The 13,147-nt window shown below is 41.5% G+C and overlaps 1 protein-coding gene across 2 annotated transcripts in view; it reads right to left on the reverse strand.

Moving 5' to 3' along the window:
* The window catches only part of apba2b (amyloid beta (A4) precursor protein-binding, family A, member 2b), a 52,680-nt gene that overhangs the window by 15,176 nt on the left and 24,357 nt on the right, over window positions 1-13,147 (reverse strand). For both annotated transcript variants that reach the window (XM_079339464.1, XM_079339465.1), the window contains exons 3-7: window positions 8,233-8,721; window positions 6,449-7,671; window positions 4,158-4,238; window positions 2,179-2,218; window positions 1,541-1,686 (exon numbers count right to left, since the gene is read on the reverse strand). In XM_079339464.1, coding sequence (XP_079195590.1) covers window positions 1,541-1,686; window positions 2,179-2,218; window positions 4,158-4,238; window positions 6,449-7,671; window positions 8,233-8,701 — 1,959 coding nt within the window. In that variant the 5' untranslated portion in view covers window positions 8,702-8,721. The remainder of the gene's footprint in view (window positions 1-1,540; window positions 1,687-2,178; window positions 2,219-4,157; window positions 4,239-6,448; window positions 7,672-8,232; window positions 8,722-13,147) is intronic.

A 13,147-nucleotide genomic window follows, 5' to 3' on the forward strand; every position in this document is an offset into this window, starting at 1 on the left:
CATTCATTGTGGAAAGCAAAGTAAGAATTTCATTGTACATGTACATTGTACTGAGCATATATTTTGAATATCGAGCTTCTCAAAGCCAGTTGTGTACCAAGTTTTATTACCAATAATTATTACCAATAAAAACTCACAACGATCATCAGAAGGTCTTTAACACAAACGATCCGTCCTGCATTGTTATGAATGAAAACCTGCTGCCCACATTGCCTGTGGAGCTTTAGTAAATTTTAGAGGGGAACCAATGCATTTGTAAGAGCAACATAATGGCTGTAAACTTTTGCCGTCACCTCTGGGGAGAAAAGAAAAAACTGACATGACATAAAATGCCCTTTAAAACTTGGAGAGCAAATCAGCAGGACTGAAAAGAAATTAAAATGTCTAAACATAGCTTTATAATAAAATTAATAATGACAAACTATTTTATTTATAAAGTGCTATTCAGTAACTCAAAGTCACTGTACTCAGTTAAAAGTTAAAAGAGCCAAACAACATAGTCTAGTAACAAACACAGCAGCATTACAAACAGGTCAAATAAACATCAATATAAGCAAAATGAGAAATCCCTCAGAACAAGCACGCTTTAAAAACTTGCTTATAAAGGTGAGTCTTCAGCGATGATTTGAATGTGGATGGGTCAGCGCAGTCTTAAATATGTTTAAACTACTTTCATGGTTCCAGCAGTTCTACCATCAGAGGGAAAACCCTCAGGAACTAAAAATTATTTTTGCAGGTCCAGCCCATCTGAACAGCTGTACAGATACGACTAGAGATCAATGCCACATTTCAAAACAAATTGCCTTTCAAGAACACAAGGAAACAACAACACACACTCATCCTGTGGTACTTTGATGTCTGCTGTTTGTGTGAAATACAAACAGAAAGGAAAATGAAAACCCCACACTGCATTCAAAGTGACTGCTGTTCATTTTATAATAATTTTCAAGTTTTGTTATTGTCATTCTTTTTGTTCCCTCGTTCATTTGAAGATCTATCGACCACAGCACTGTCTTTAATTTCCTTTTTTTCTTTGGCCAGGGGGGAAAAAAGTAAAAAAAATAAAAAATAAATCATGTTTTAAATGCTACAGAAGGACAAGAAATATCCTCCCTCTCTTCAGTTTAATACTAGGGTGCCTACTATTTCCTTATTTTGTGAATTGAGCAGCACACAAGTTGGAGAAACTTAAGTTTCTGTGTTTACGCAAACACCTCCTTGCCAGAAAGTCGCCAACTTAGTTTTCATAATTAGAACTACACCTGAAATTGATCTATAGTTACATTTATGCCCTTATATTTAAAATGCAGATACAGTTCCTGAGTTCACTTTCAGGTTCTTTGCGTGTTTGAAAGTTAGTTCAGGTGGAAACTAGCCTTCATTATGATGCAAATAAGGCTGGCACAGATTATGTTCAGAAGCAGAATACAAAACAAAACTTAACTCCATGCGTGCGCTGTGTGTGCGTGTGTGTGCGTGTGTGTGTTTTCATGTTTAAGTCAGTGTTTCTGGATGTGGATGTGGGTGGGTTTTTGAGTACCTTGACCCTGCTGACAGCCTCCTGGGCCTGCATCATGCGTATGTTCTTGGAGGGGTTTCTTTCAGACAGCAGCTGAGTGGAACCCAAGTAGTTAGCAGCAAAGATAATTCCATCAATCAGGTCTTCTGGCTCACAGGGTCCGGGGACTGGGCCATGGAGAGAAGCAGAGAGGACTGTGATTAAATGGGAGGCATGGTGAATGGCAGAGTGCAGTGAGGCTGAAAAGGGTCGGGTCTGTAGTGGAGAGGGTATTGTATACAGCAGTAATGAAGCCAAACAATGCTGCCCCAGAGCTGGAAAGGTGGGAATAACAGTTTAGGTGGGATGGAGCCATGAGATGGCCACTGGCTGTGAGTTGATGGCGGTGCTGTGCTGGTGGGAGGCTGGGCTACGTCTGTGATATGTTGATGAGCACTCTCAGTCACCCACTCAGGGACACAATGTGCTGTTATGATCTGAAGGAGCAGACCGGCAGCTAAGCCCCTCATACATTATTAGGCCAATCATCTTTCCAGCGGCAGAGAAGACTTATATCAGGTCTGGGATGTGACAGATGGAGGGCAGAGTAATATTTGGAGTTGATTTCATTTATTCAATTTAATTTTCAAACATGCAGGCAAGTGGAAAGATTAACTTACCATCGACAAAGCTCGGGAATGAGGCAACCTTCTTTGTTGGCTGGAAGACAGAAACATAATATACCAGATAAATGGATGTGAGCAGTTTTGCAGAGAATTAGACATGTCTCTCAAGCCTCAAATAAACCAATCAACACATTAAGAATTCATTCCATTTGTGAATGCTGTCAGGTGTTCCACTCTGCAAAGCTCTGCTGGTTTTCGTCCTTTCCACTACACATTCAAACTATATGTGCAAGTTGTCTAAATTCCTATGTATTTTTTAATGCACAAATGAAGAGAGAATCAAAGTTAAAAAATCATCCTGTTAAATCATTTCTGTCTTCTTATTGAACATTTCTAAAAAAGGATTTTTAACATTTGTTTTTCCTCACAACATTGCAGAGTGATTAGATTCCTCTCTGACCTTCCAAAGAATGCAAGTCAACCCTCCTGCTGTGTGCAGCAGCATACCCTTGTGCTATTTGGCAGGTATGTTTTTTTTTCACAAACAAAAAAACCCCATTGCAAATAGTATGAGCCATTTGATGATAAAAACTTAAATAGTTTGAAATAAAAGCAGTTTGAAAAGTCCAAATTAAGGACTTTTCTTACAGTAGCACTTTAAAGTGAAAAAGTTAACAACAAAGACAGGTTGGGTCATTCAAAATTCAAATGTCTGAAGCAGGAAGACAAAAAGTTGGTGTCTTTTAATTACTTGTTGCTGGTTTTTGTGAATAAAACCAGGGCCTGCCTTGCAAAAGCAATACATTTATGTCTCCCTAGAAAATGCAGAAAATTCAGGTAAAGAACTTAAGTCTCTGATGTTAAATTAGTGCATGAGACAGAAAGCACTGCTCTGTCTATTTAAGTGTGAAAGTACAAGAAAAAATTGTACATCTCAAAATAAATGTGATCATCATTTTGGCCATTAACATTGCAGCCCACATTAACTGTGAATACATTCATTTGCTTGCTTTAATTTAATAGGAATAGAAATCTTAAATATTTAGACTTTCTGTTTTTTGGCAATGCCCTACTCACATTCATTTAGGGATATACTGATCTGATCCTCGTGTCAGGTATGAGCAACAGAAACGTTGAAAAAAACAGCTTTGGCTGTAACAGCAGAGCGTCAGTGATGCCATTGCGGCAGCACAGATTGTGGGACAGATTGTAAAAACTATTTAGTCAGTTCAAATATATTTATTTATATAATTATGTTTTTTAAAGTTGGGAAAACCTGATGCTGCATTAAAATTAATGATTCCCAGTGTCATCCTCACTGTGAGGAGAATGAGTTATTATTATATCACTGGTATTGGATCAGTATTTAATATAGGCAGATACACAAAGCCTATTGGATAAGTGTCAGATTTTTCTATCTTTACATTCCCTGACACCTTGGCTCTTCCATTGCCGCAAGACCTGGGTATATACTGTATGCTTTGAACAAGGACACTGCAAAAGTGGGTGTTGAGTAAGTGCATAGTGTTACTCATCCACTACACATTTACTTTGCAAGGTGCAAGAGTGAGGAGAAAAAGGAGGAGGATATATACAAGAGATGGCTGCAGAAAGAGAGCTCTGAACAGTGAAGTGATTAATTAGATTTCAAAAATCATCCCACGGGATCTATAGTATTCAATCATCTAACCTGCTCGCAATACAATTAGAAGTTTTACTCCGCCCAAGTACAAAGAGTAATAGGCTGGAGCCAGCACAGGTAGCATCCACTGCAGAAATTTCAGTGAAATATGGATCTCATAAAGCTTTGAGCACAAGCGCTGCTCAATTACCGGGATGTCACAAAGTGAGGACATGAGCTGAGGTTGTAATTACACAATTACTAAATTACCCAGACAGTCTCACACACGCACAGGCACACAAACTCACATGAAGAAAAAAGATCCTATATCTACAGCTGAAGTGGCCTGCCACAGACAGAATGCAATAGAGCTAAAGCATGAGCAAGGAAGCACTGGGACAGAAAATCTTACCTCAGGTACATTGTTGTTCTCCAGGGGGACGTTGAGGTCGGAGCGCTGTTGTTTTCTGGGCTGTTCTGCACCATTGCTCACCTGGTAGGTCAACACAGAAGAACAGGTGTGAGCAGATAACGATTAAAACAGGATACAATAGAATAGCAATGGAGGAAACATCCTCTTTTTTTTCTTTTGTTGCTGTCTTGTTTTGAACACAGAGGTTCATCAAGGAGGAAACGTTCTGTTGAGTCTGTCTTTCACTTGTCCTCCAGCCTTTTTTCTTTAGTTTTGTTTTAAATCACGTATGCCTATATAGTGTGCATGCATATAATCACACAGAGGAAGGATTACAATCACCTCTTGGATATCCATCTTGCAGTCCACAACCGCTCATTAACATTCATTTGTGTATCTGGATGAAATGAAGTCCTTCAGCTAATAAAAGCTAGTCCTTGGTGAAGCATGAGAAAGTGAAATTCAGAGGAAGTCTATTCTGTTGTTCATTAGGAACTGAATTAATCATACCAAACATGACACGATTTGGCCTCCTTTGCAAAACAGAGCTGAGCATAAAGTCCTGATTAGTATTCATTTCAGTAGTGCAAACATCCATTAAATAGATGAGATGTGTGTGGTTTGGTGGAACGGCATGCTAAACTGTGATGTTTAGCAAAGTTTTAATTGTAGGATCCAACATGACTCAAACAATGTACATGCCTTTATTTGGAAGATAAAAAGCAAGCAAGTAGAACTTTCTGGTCCATTAATGAACACCACGTCAGTCTTTAATCTATTAGCCTGATTAGCATTCACAAGATTTGCACTGAGAGGCATCGCAGTTACTGCCAGCTTATTAAAACACAATGGATTCAGCATTTTTTGATTTTTTTTGTGTTTGATATTTTTGCCTTGAAACTAATTTTCAAATCTGCTGCAAGTATGAACTACAATTATATTTAATGGTCAGTAAAGTTAACAATACGAGTGTGGACATTGGGTCTCTTTGTGGATTACAGACAAAAGCCATAGAAATTATATATATGAAAATGTAAATAAAATCATTAGTATCCCAAATAATTTAAATAAAACACATCAGCAGGATGTGTTTGGATGACCTCCCTCTGTTTCTTAACTGTGCTCTTATCATAATCTTGGCTTCTCACTGTGCAGCAAAGCTCTTATTAAATTCTTTGTTGTCCTGGTTCATTCAGAGGTCATGTTGAAGTGGTGTACAGAAAACATTTTATTCAATACCAGAGGACAAAACATCTAAGTGAGACCAGGATTCATCTGAATCTGCAGTGAACTGTGTTTCCTTCCAATGTATTGTGTACTGTTTGACCCAGTTCTACACAATGAATGCAGAAGCAGATGTACACACTGTGGAGCAGGTGTGATCAGCAAGCTGCCTACAGGAAACTATTTGTGTTCTAATTTTACCATCTGACTTTTAGAAGATCAGGGAGCACTGCAAGCGTTGGAGTCTATTGATGTGCAAGTATTGTGTGTGTGTGTTTGTGTGTGTGTGTGTGTGTGTGTGTGTGTGTGTGTGTGTGTGTGTGTGTGTGTGTGTGTGTGTGTGTGTGTGCACGCACTAGTCCAGGTCTTAGAAAGAGATGAGAAAGGGGGACATCTCAAGGTAACACTGGGAGGGGAAACACAGCAGATAGTCTCTGGGAGGCAAAGAGCAACATGTCATCCGTAACTCATCTTCTGCCCTTCACTACAAAAATCTTTAAATCGCACAGAGTGGAAAGAGTCTCTGCCAGAGAGCACTGAAATAGCCTGAATGTACCGTGAATCTGGACTTTTTTTAAGTTGTGTACCTTCTCTAAATATAGTCTGATTACATACATACATAGACCTCTATAGGCCACCTGATGGTGATAAAGGTGCACCTCTTGGTGTTTCAACATTTCTTTCTTTTAGAGTCAGGTATACAGTATTGTGTGACCAATGCCTGTAGTTGTTCCTGTTACATGTTTGTTTGGATTTTTCAATAGTTAGCAAGCAGCTAGCTTTGTTCTTTGTTTTGACAGCTGGTGAAAGTAAGCGCTGTTCTGACTGTACCTATAACTGTTTTTTTAAGGATGATAAACTAAGTTCTCATACAACAACACAATCAGAAAATCAGTTCAGCCAGCCAGTTAAGCTAACACGCTCAGGCATCTACATAACCCAAATGTCAGATGTGCTTCTAAATACTTGTTAAATGGCTTGTATATAGCTGAACAACTAAATCTGCAGTTCCTTTGCAAACATTTCAAAACATTCCTTTTTCCCCAGACCTCTGAAAAACGGCTCACCTGCTCCTGCTGCCATCTCTGCCTGTCTTCAGGAGAGCGTGGATGTGCCTTGATGCCCCTCTGGAGGTCTGGGTTGTTGTGGTGCATGGAAGGAAGGTTCAGGGACTTGGGCCTGCTGTCATGGCGATGATGGGCTGGAGGGTAAGGTGTCGGGTCAGGTTTTGGGTGAGGGTAGTCACTTGATGCAGGGTCCTGCGCCAGCTCCTCAGGACTTTGGTCAGTTCCGCTGCTTAGACTACCCATGCTCATACTCATCTTGATCTCAGCAACTATTTGGTCAATGTCCTCCTCCGCCTCCTCCCCCGTCTCCCCTTCTACCACCAGCACCTTACGGTTAAGGTATGGAGAGACCCTTACTGAGTTCCCATTGTCCTCTGGGGCATAGTAGTCTCCAGTGTAGGCCCTTCCATGTATCTCCTCCTCGTCCCCCTCCTCATCTTCTTCCTCATTAGGGCAGTAGTCCTCGCTCCCCTCCTCCTCCTCGTCTTGGGTGTCTTGCAGTGGGGGAGGGTGGTGGTGATGATGGTGATGGTGGTGGTCCAGAATGGGCTCAGGTCTTCCATTGTATATCTGTTCATCCAAATCTTGTTCCACCACCTCACAGCGAACCTCCCCTTCTCCCTCACCCCACTCCTCCACCCTGCTCTCCTGTCCCACCCACTGATCCGGCTTCACCTGGCCCTCCTCTTTCCACTCCTCCCTGGCCTCCTCATCTCCCTCTCTCCATTCCTCCCTCTCCTCCTCTCCATCTTTTCTCCATTCCTCTCTATCCTCCTCCTCTTCTTCTCTCCACTCCTCCCTCACCTCCTCCTCCTCTTCTCTCCACTCCTCCCTCACCTCCTCCTCCTCTTCTCTCCATTCCTCCCTCACTTCCTCCTCTTCTTCTCTCCACTCCTCCCTCGCCTCCTCCTCTTCTTCTCTCCACTCCTCCCTCACCTCCTCCTCTTCTTCTCTCCACTCCTCCCTAACCGCAGCCTCTTCTTCCACCCACCCTTCCTCTCTTACCTCCCCCTCGACCCCTGCCTCCTCAGCCCACTGTTCCTCACCCTCCTGGCCTTCATCGGCGTGTCCTTCACTCTGTTGCATAGTGTTGGTGCAGTCGCCCTGGCTGCTTCCTTGTTTACAGTCTCCCTGGCTTCTGCAGTCCACACCCTCCATGTAGCTGTCGTCCTCTGGACAGTAGCGGATGTAGTAGGTCGTACCTTCATCCTCCTCTGCCAGCCCTGCAGGGATTTATGATCACAAACACATGCTTTTTTTTAATGCATGAGCTTGTTGATCAAACCAACAATTAGTGCTTAAGTCCTTAACGCTCACAAGTGCTTACTAGACTAGGGAATCAAAGAATTAGCACAATTGCTAACATAAATCTGAAGAATCTAGCAAAGGCTGCCAAGGGAACTAATTGTATTTGTATGTCGTATGTTATTTCGACATAACATCCTTGCTTGAAGTCTCTCTCTCTCTCTCACACACACACACACACACACACACACACACACACACACACACACACACACACACACACACACACACACACACACACACACACACACAAATAGTGATTTTAGGAAATGTTTGCATTTCATCAGAATAAAAAAATGACTTTGTTGATGAAGCTTCCTCTACTGTTAAAAATTATAATCTCTTATGGAAATCAAAATACTCTATTGTCTTTTCGTCCTCCATTTAGAAAAAAAGGAAATCATAATCAACAGTATAAAAATAAATATCTATTTCTGTGATCAGTAGGTAATTTAGCACATGATAAACATCCTATTCACCGTCATCATAGTCTTCATCATCATCTGATGTATTATTAAGGTAGTCAGAGCTGGAGTCGTCATCCAGACTGTCAGCTCCACCATGGAAGTCTGCCCCGTCATGCTCCTCTTGGTCATGTTCATGTTCTGGCGAGGAGGGTGTAGCTGGTGGCTGCTCCTGTGCTTCTGGATCTGCTTGGTTGCTGTACCGCTTCACTTCCACCACTGTGTCCGCTTCTGCTTCTGGATGGTTGCGATTCACAGCCTGAGACTTAGGAGAGGAGTATTGTACCTTACAGGAACGGGGGATGGGTTTCGGATCGTGTGACACTTTGGGGTAGCGGATCGGGCGTTGCCGAGGAGGGAGGGCTATTGGTTCGCATGACTCTGTAGGATGAGGATTGGAACAGAGGCCTGGAGCAGCCATACTGTTTCCTCCGCTGTTCCCTGGCCTCTTCCTATGAGCCATGATGGGTTGCTTACAGGCCATGCATTGTTAGTGGTTTGACCCTAGGAGACAGACACAGACACGGGGTAGAGTGTTAGAGCAACACCAAATACAATTTTAAATCCTCCCACTCAGTTGCATTCACAAAGTTGGAAAATATATTTAAAAAATTGTGTATAAAACATAATATGCAAGGGTAAAGCAGGAAAGCTCTGGGGTTTTAAAACAAGTATACCTTGTGTTTTAGCACTCCACAAATATTATTAAAGCACCCCTCATCAAAAAGGCACATTTTCATGGGGTGTATTACCCCATCAAAAATCCACATCCTCACAGCACACCCTTAAGAACACAGTCCTCCATTTATCGATTTAAATACTTCTCTCTGCCTTAAATACGTCTCTCTGCCTGCCACATGTGTTGCACAGTTGCAACACATGCGGCATGAGTGGCCGATTGACAAAACTATTTCTGTTATTAAGCTCTGATTTACTTCACCGACACTCAGAGCACCATTTTTTTTAAGCTTATTAGGCACCACTTTGGATTCAAGTTGGCAACAGTGGGCTCAATATATTACTGAAGCACAACTTCACAATAACAGACACAAAGAGCAGAGCATTGTTTAGGGACGCTGCCTTCGCATAGTGAACTTAATCAGACTGCTGGAGAAAGAATCAATAGTTAAATCAAGGTCATCTCGACATAGGGCTTGCACATGTGCCCTGATACCACTGGGCTTGCAGATGTCAGTCAAGACTTGTATTGATTCTTTAGTACTAGGGCGTGTGGCTGAGAATGATCAACCTCAGAGACAATAAAGTCATTCTTAGCAGAGGACTGGGTTCATTAGTGAGAAGGCATCACAATGTTAATTGTTGTGGTGAACATGTTTAGTGATATAAGTCTTTAAATTAATGTCTAAAACACATACACAAAACATCATGAAACTGAATTCTGCCAAAAACTTTTAAGTGTGTGTGTGTGTGTGTGGGGGGGGGGGGGGGGGGGGGGGGGGTAACTCAGACTTTCGTATAAGGTGTTAGCAAGCTTACTTTCAACTGAACAGTACAGATGTTACTAAAATCAAAGACAAAAGAGATTACATTACATTCACTAAATCCCATAAACACACACAAAACACAAGCACGCAAGCCAGCATCAACACCCACAAAAACCACAACAAGGATTAAATTAATCTTAATTTTTACAACCAACTTTAAAGCAATCTCTGTCTTTTTCCCCCATTTCTGCTAAGTGAGCCCTCTGAACCATCATGTAGTTTCTTGTCTTCACAACTCTGTTGTGCCATCCAGTTGCCATGAACAACAGTCCACAGAGGGCTGTGCTGCTGCTGCTTGGCCTCACCTACAGGTTCTGCTCCCCTAATGAAATACAGCTGCATTACAGCTAATGGAGTATTTCTTTGAATAATTGAACAGCTCATAAGACAGTTTCTCTACCAACTTCTGACCTCAGCTTGTAAAGATCTATGGAATATTGACTCTTTCTCTTACCTGAGGTTGTGGCCTGGGATGAAGTACACAATAGCACTGGTTGTTCCTGCTGCACTAACAGCCCCATCCTCCCTCCTTACTTCCCTGCCATCTCTCTTTGCTCCTCCCTTCCCCCACCAGCTGCTACACAGCACGCATCTCCCTGACTCCACCCTCCCTCCACCACATTATAGCCCAGCATCCTCTTGTACAGACCCGTCCCCGCCTTGTCCAATTCCCCAGAGCTGATGGTAAGGATTGGTAACTATGGGTAACTGCATCCCCTGGGGACCGATACCCTTTGACCTGCTCTTTGTTACCCTTTCTCGCTTCACGAGGTCTCCTGTTTTCCCTTGGTGTTGCTGGATTGTTGCTGTACTTCTGTTTCATATCATCATGCATTTGTCTTCCCACACTGCTATTACAACTGTTGTGTAAATTTGGAAATCCTTTAAGTCCCTAACCAGGTGGCTTTTCCCAAATCTGTTTTGTCTGGCACACAGTTCAGATTTGGCTGTTAATTGAATTTGCTCTCATTTTGTACAAGAACGGTAATGCTGCCTTAGTCAAGCTTCACAGGAGATCTGCCCAACCTGTTTTTTTTACTATCAGGAGAGGTTCAAAATATAACAAGAGTGCACTGCAGACATGTTTGTACTGAAAGGTTACAAATGTATCGTCATCCTCCCCCAACACAAAAACATTTCTTAAGACGTTAATTAAGCTTCTGCTGGCTTTTGCTCCATTAAACAAACATTGAATCCCTAGTAAATAAATGATCAAAAAGGGCTCCATTCCACTTGCCATTACATGAAGAATATTCTTTATCTGATTTGGTAAGTAGCTGTGGAAAACATTAGTTTTTATTGCAGTCATCAAATATAAAGACGAGGGATGGTCTATAAACTAATCTGCGTAGTTCTGCTCATTACAGGTGCTGGACAACTTTAGCAACTGATTGGAAACTAACAGCCATGCTGATGAGTTCTGTTTTTTTTGTTTTTTTTACGTTCCCATCACACAGGTGGCTCAAGACAGCTTGAGACAGTTAATAATGCTGAATTAATTCAAAAGGCAGTCAAGGGGTACCTGCCAATTCTGATCAGTTATATCCCAAATTGCACTGCTGTGTCCTGTTATTATTCATTCATCTACTGTTCTTTGAAAAGACAAAAACAGCACTACAAGGCAAAAAGAACTGAGCAGTGCCACTGACTCTACTTTGGTATGAGTGAATTTAAATTCATTGTGGTCTGAACACAATTCGCTGGTTCGATTTGTTTGTCTTTCTGCACTGCTGGTTGGAGTTAAAGTCAGCGTACTGACGTGTTATTTTATCTTAAACAAACGTAAACAAAGAATTAATTTGAATAATGGTATCCAGTTATTTTTCAGCCACAGACGTTTTGCAACTTATGACTCAGACTTATATCTGAAATGTGATAATTTTTCTCTGAAGGTTGTTCTGGATCTTTTTTTCTTTTCTTTCCTTTCTACCCTGTGCTTGTTCAACACCAAGGACATGGCAACGCGAACCCTCAAACACCACTATTTACACACCTGTAATGCATCAAAATAAGTACTTCCCATATTCTTATTGGCTTCTGCTATAAAATCTCGAGAGTGTCAGGCTGTTTCACTGCATTATACATAATATATGCTGGGATACACTCCAGCCTCATGGGAACCTGAACCGAGATAAAGTGGCTAAAAAAAATGAATCAATGATTGGTACAAAAATAAAAATGAGGATTCAGCAGGCTCCATGACTGTACACCTTTTTAACAGCCCACCTGCAAACACAAACAAAGTATCTGTCTCCCACATAGATGCCCTGAAATGTAGGCAAGCTGTTATCCTCATAACTGAAAAAGGCTTGACACACAAACAGCCACACCATTATTACTATTAGCAACACACAGCCTGCCTGCTGCACCTCAACTGTCTGTTTTAAACTGCAGCTTGGGACCACTTGTACAAGGGCTGGCTCCCCTGACAGATCTATTCATGTTTTTGAAATAATGATTCATCTGCAGTAAGATAGAGCTTTAACACTTCCCCTTGTTTGGCAGATACATATCTTAAAAGTGTGTGCACGTGCGCGTGCGTGTGTATAAAATGCAGGGCTGGACAGGGGGCGAGAGAAGCAGAGTGGAAGCAGCAGATGGCTCTGTCAAAGTCCTAGCCTCAGGAATACTAATGTCTCCCTGCCTTGAATCCTAAGTTTTGACCTCTGTTCACACCACTGAATTAGACAGTCAGGCTTCAACAGCGAGGAGGCAAAACAGAATAGAAGAAAGTCATTTAGCCTTTAGAGAGCTAAAGAACAAAAAAGATTATCAGCCAAACTGGAACATGGCAATTCAAGCTGTCTTAAATAGGAATAAGAGTAGAGTAGAGAATAAGAATTTCTATTGATTCCATTAGCATGAAGAGGTCCTCTAAGGGTGTGGAAAAGTCATTATCCAAAGAGGGGAAAAGATAATGTGACATGGCAATGAACCATCTTTTGCTTTTCAATGTTTCCCAGAAAAACAGGGCTTTTTTCAGTGAATGGAGATAAAACACATTTTAACACTGACCAACTTCCAGCGGCATCATAAGATCGGGACATGATGATGAACAGAATTCTGTTGTATAAATTAATCACTCACCAAACAAGTTAACGTAAAACATAAAAGCACTATATGCAGCATGGTATCATGGGAGTTGTTGCCTCGTTTGTTCAAACACCATCATGTAAATCTAGCTGATGTTACCCAAGAGGAAATAATTCTCCTGAAAAACAAAGTGTCTTAAAATACTTTAATATTCACAATTTGGTGAGATATGACATAAATCTCTTCTTAGGTAAATCCAAAGGCCTTATCGAGAGATGATCCACAGCCCTCCCTTGATTGGTAAATCTGTCAAACCTCTGACTGACAGTGACCAATTATCCAATGCTGCTGTGTGACATCCCTTGTTAAACTGTTAACATTGCATACATTTT

The sequence above is a fragment of the Symphodus melops genome (assembly GCF_947650265.1).
Source record: "Symphodus melops genome assembly, chromosome: 3".
Classification (NCBI taxonomy): Eukaryota; Metazoa; Chordata; class Actinopteri; order Labriformes; family Labridae; genus Symphodus; species Symphodus melops.